At 35.8% G+C, this 5,390-nt stretch overlaps 1 protein-coding gene across 2 annotated transcripts in view; it reads right to left on the bottom strand.

Moving 5' to 3' along the window:
* LOC107717336 (DNA repair-scaffolding protein-like) overlaps positions 1 to 5,390 on the bottom strand; it is a 43,769-nt gene that overhangs the window by 5,272 nt on the left and 33,107 nt on the right. For both annotated transcript variants that reach the window (XR_001637308.1, XM_016524040.1), the window contains exon 6: positions 1,888 to 1,975. Coding sequence is in view for 1 of the 2 variants with exons in the window: in XM_016524040.1 (XP_016379526.1) it covers positions 1,888 to 1,975 (88 nt within the window). In the remaining variant the exon portion in view is untranslated. The remainder of the gene's footprint in view (positions 1 to 1,887; positions 1,976 to 5,390) is intronic.

A 5,390-nucleotide genomic window follows, 5' to 3' on the forward strand; every position in this document is an offset into this window, starting at 1 on the left:
ACATCAACGACAAATTATGGACAGTAGAACTTTTCAACTGTAGGACTTCTCAAAGTGAGACTTGGTCACTCCAATGATGTCACTTCATCTTCATTCATCTTTTCAATGAACAGTTCACTACTATTTAATTTTGATGTAGTTAATTGTTTTATTTCATTCGTTTGTTCGTTCGTCCTCCAAACAAAAAAATTTATTCACTAATGTAAAGTAACATGACTGTTTTTGCACAGCAAGCAGATTATTGGATAATTTAAAGGGGTGGTTGATTGCGTTTTCACTTTTTTAACGTTAGTTAGTGTGTAATGTTGCTGTTTGAGCATTAACAATATCTACAAAGTTGTGGCTACAAAGTTGCGCTTGAAAGTTCAATGCAAACGGAGATATTGTCTTTTAAAATTCTGGCAGTTTAATGCCTACAAAATGGCTGGTAGGGACTACAACAAGTTACTTCCCAGGTTCGTGACATCACAAACCCAGACAAACTCCGCCCCCAGGAACATGCAACAAAGGGGGCGAGGCAATGCTGCGCTGCTTTAGAGAGGAGGAAGAAAACTAGGGGTGCACGTAAAAATCTATTCATATATGAATCGTGATTCTGTCTTCTAACGATTCTAATAGATTCACAAGTTTCAAAATCAATGTTCTAAAGCAGCGGTTCTCAATCCTGTTCCTCGCGCCACCCTGCTCTGCACACGCTCTGCATCTCTCTCTCTCTCTTATCTCTCATTCGGATCACCAGCTCGGCTCGGTTCCATTTATACACTTATTTTCACATAGCTATGAGAAGAGTTAAACATGGACGCGCGTGCGGTTGCCGTACTGTATTACAGCTTTAATCAGGATAAAACCGTATATTAAAAGCTAACAGAAGCAGTAGCATTTACAAATAACAGAGTATCTAAAAGTACAACAACAAACAAAAACATACCATTAAGAGCCGTGCTTCCACAGACTCTGCGCGATCCTCTTAGTCTCAATCGGGCTCAAATTGATAAGCAATATAGACGACGCCATTGTTTACAATACAACCGGAGCACATGCCGCTGAGGTGAGAGGCGGGACGTTTAGACGCGCATTAGAGGCGGTTTAGCCAATCACAACACACTGGACTAGCTAACCAATCAGAGCCCATTACGTATTTCTGAGGGAGGGGCTTCATAAAAGCAGGAAATGATCAGCACGTTTATAGGAGAAGGGACAGAGCGGTGTGGAATAAAGGTAAATTATGTGAAAAATAATGCGTTTTTTTTTTTTTTAAACGAAGCATTAACACATGTTAGACAGCACCCCATAAACACAATCAAGCCTAGAAAAAAAACAGTCAACCACCCCTTTAAAACAGATTTTTTTAAACCCAAGGCATAAAGAAAGTTTTAGGCCTAATAAAAGATGAATGTAACAAAATTTCTACAAAACAAGCAGATTTTGGGGGGAAAAACTGAAGATACAGTTGACATTCATGACATTCTGATGTCTAGGTCTCTCGTTCAGTGTAAGTCTAAGGGATTTGTTGCCCATGTTTTCACCTGCTAGGTGAAAATCTGTAGTATGAAAGTACCAGCACAACAGCTGCTAGATTTCATTCATGTCTGGTATGGGACAAGTTGCACAGCAAAGTTTAATACTCAGCGTCATGAGTTTGTTTAAATCACTAACTCTTAGTATGAGAAACTGCAGTGATGTTTGTCTTCGCAACCACAGCTAATGAGTAATATTGTATTTTTAATCTCTGAAGGTTCATTTATGCGCTTTGGTTAAGAATGCAGCGTGGCGGTTGTTTTGACATTGGACTGCCGCTATCCAGGAGGAATCTTCCAGAAGCAGGAGGTATGTGAGATAAATGTGAAGTAAAAAGGCTGTGATTTATGATGTGATCTGAAGACCTACGCTGGGAGACTGCGGCAGATCGTCATGAGATTTTGGATCAACCGGAGGAGGCCACAAACTGTCAGTCATACTGAAGAGCGGAGAACATCTGCAAAGAGAAGAAGAGAGAGGAAAATAAATAAGGTTTCAGTCTCTGATTGTTCAAATTCAGGGGTCCTTCCAGAAACACGGGAGCCGAAGGTGGAGTGTTTACAATGTCAGTCTCAATAGCTTCGGTTGGACTGACGTGCTGCCAAGTTGAGCTGCTGTTGGAGCTGAACAGTGTCTGCTGACAAGTACGAGATCAGTTTCACTAGCAGGCTGAGGCTTGTTCACACACACACACACACACACACACACACAGAGGTAAATAATCTGTCATTAAAACATTCAAGAATTAAATTATCGCTATTGAAAATGCTGATAATTTAATATTTGGCAGGCCAAGTGTTATTTTAACACTCCAATTCCGAGTTTATGCTGCTAACAAAACAACTCAGACGGACTGACATTCAGACAAAAGGACAGAGATCAGCTCCGTCTGTGTTTGATTTAATAGATTGACAGATAAACACTCCCACATTATGGCAATTAGAACGGATATGGCGTAAATAGGTACCAGGGATATTATCGTTAACTAAAACTTAAACTATTAAAAACTTTTTGTTAACTGAAATAAAGCTGAAATAAAATAAATTAAAAATGTTAGATAAAAAACTGAACGAAATTTAGTAACTGGAAATAAAAACTAAAACTGAACTTAAAACTGAAATAAAAATAAACATAACCTAAATAGTTATAATAATAATTCAAAATAATAAAAATTACAAAAGCACATAGCAAAATTACTAAATATTAAGCTTAAATTAAAAAGAAAGCTGAAAATATAAAAAGAAAAGCTAATGCAAAATATTAATAAAAACTAAATAGTATAATATTTGAAAAAAGGAATAAAAATGGCAAAAACACATAAACATAGTAAAATTTAAGCTACAATTAAAAAAGAAATTTGAAAATGTAAAAAAAATAACACTAATTTATAATATTATTAAAATAGATTAATTTAAATAGTAATATTTTAAAAAAGTAATAAAAATGGCAAAAGCACCAAAAAATTACTATTAATAACGTTAGTAAAAATGACTAACGTTAAACTAAAATTAAAAAGAAAGATATATATATATATATATATATATATATACACACACATATAAGAATGCTAATTCAAAATACTGAAAAAAGCTATAATAATACTATAATAACTATAATAAAACTATAATAGTATATACTGGTGTAGGGTACTCGAGTTGCTTTATGGCTGTTTGGAGATCATCAGAAGTTCTTGATTTTTCATTATAGATCAAATTCAGTTTCTGGACTCTTAAAAGCTCTAATACATAGATGGATTTCCAGAACGCGAGAATAAAATGTTCTTAGTGGAGCTTAAATAGCATTCTTGAGCCCTGTGTGTGCCTCAGTGCAGCATGATCTGTTCACTCACAACCAGTTCCACAGCTGTCTTAATCACAGTCTAGCTCTCTTTCCCCCTCACCTCTTCCTGTGACCCGCTCAACCGCCCTATCCAGTCCAGCGGGACGAGCCCTCGCTGAAAACACTCAACATACTGAGAGAATCAGACTCAAATTAAGCCATATATCTTATGTCTTGCAGTACAGACAGTCATATTGTTCATTTCTGGAGAAAGTTGTCTATTCCTGAGCATTAACTCCAAAAAACTCATCTTTTCTAGTATTTTGTTTTTACATTTACGTATCAGCAAACACTTTTATCCAAAGCACACTTTATCCAAAGAGCCAACAATGCCAGGTTTATTAGACAACTATTAAAAAGTTTTTTTTTTTTGAAAAAGCATTCAGAATTAGAAAAAGAACAATATGAAACAGAGAAGATGAGCTAGATTACTGTAATAATTGTGTGATGCGGAGCCTTTTTCTTATGTATAACTGATCCACACGTGCAAAATCATTTATTTAAGGTGTAGTTAAGATGTATATTTAAATATTAAATTAAACAAATGGACTGCAACTAAGTTTAACTAAATTTACTAACTGGTAATAAATAAAAACTAAACGTGAACTAAAACTAAAACTAAAATAAATTAAACCAAAATAGTTATATTTAAAATCTAACAAAACTGATGAAGTTTAAAATGACAAAAAATTTAACTAAAATTATTATACTAAACATAAAATAAAATAAAATGTAATAAACATGAATAAAACTATAATAACATATAAATGATAATAAAATAACACAAGTTCCAAATGAGTTACAACCACGGAAGACAAAAGGAGATATTAGTCAGAAAGTTCAGGCTGCTATTCCATACAATGAAAGTGGAAATTGGGGACTGTGACTATTATGCTCAAAAAAATAAAAAAGCATGATAAAAGCAGTCCAAATGACTTGTGCACTAAATTTCAAGTGCTCTACAACCATTCACTAGGGTTATGTGAGGAAAAGACTAGAATTTAAGATGTTATTTACTGAAAATCTTCCCCTTCACTGTTAACATTTGGGAATATTATCAGCAAATAATATAACTATTTAAAATAAAAAATTTTCTTCACATAAAGCAATCATATGGCTTTAGAGGACATGTTTTATGTTCTTAGTGTCTTTTTGGAGCTTGACAGTCCCAGTCCCCATTCACTTTCATTCTATGGAAAAGAGTAGCATAAACATTCTGCTAGACATCTCTTTTTGAGTTCCATTGAAATAAAACACAAAGTTTTGAAATACATAAGGGCAAGTAAATGATGACAGAATTTCCTTAAAGGTGGGGTAAGCGATTTTTCAAAAACGCTTTAGAAAACTGATTTGGGTCGACTAGCAAAACAAACTTGGAGCCAATCAGCAGTAAGGGGCGTGTCTACTCATGATGTGGAGGAGAGAGCGTTCAGTGCACAGCACAGGATGGAAATTAGCCAAGCTGAGCGACAGAAAGATAGAGATGGTGGATAAAAAACAAAAGAGGAAAACGTCTGCGGAACAAAAGAAGGCTTAAGGCAAGAAGTAGGACCCGTGTAAATATCGGATCAGCTTTCCAGCGCTGGAGAGAACTCAAGGAGCAGAAGGCCTGTGATCGGACGCCGAGGTTGCTTTGTTTCTTCTCGATAGGTGAGTAACACCGTGTCTGCGCCGCAACAGCTAAAGTCTGTCTAGTACACTAGACGCAACAAAACAACTGTTGAAAATCATTTGAAATTTCTGTCAATATATCATGAATAGAAAGCAGCAGCAGTTTTCTGTCGGGGATTTGTCGTGCCGCCCCGCATCCAGTGTAGACCATAGATATGTATATATATCTATGGTGTAGACAGCATCACTGATTACGAGTTCTATAGTATTTTGTCGCGCCGCGCCACTCTCGTCCGGTGTAGACACTGTGTAACATTGGTTTTGCTTTGTTTACTTATCGTTGCCTGGGTTGTGTATGTATGTGTTTTGGTGATTTCAAACGTCAACATTGGCTACCAGAAATCGCTTACCCCACCTTTAAG

Source organism: Sinocyclocheilus rhinocerous, unplaced genomic scaffold, assembly GCF_001515625.1.
Source record: "Sinocyclocheilus rhinocerous isolate Xijiao unplaced genomic scaffold, SAMN03320098_v1.1 scaffold1694, whole genome shotgun sequence".
Lineage (NCBI taxonomy): Eukaryota > Metazoa > Chordata > Actinopteri > Cypriniformes > Cyprinidae > Sinocyclocheilus > Sinocyclocheilus rhinocerous.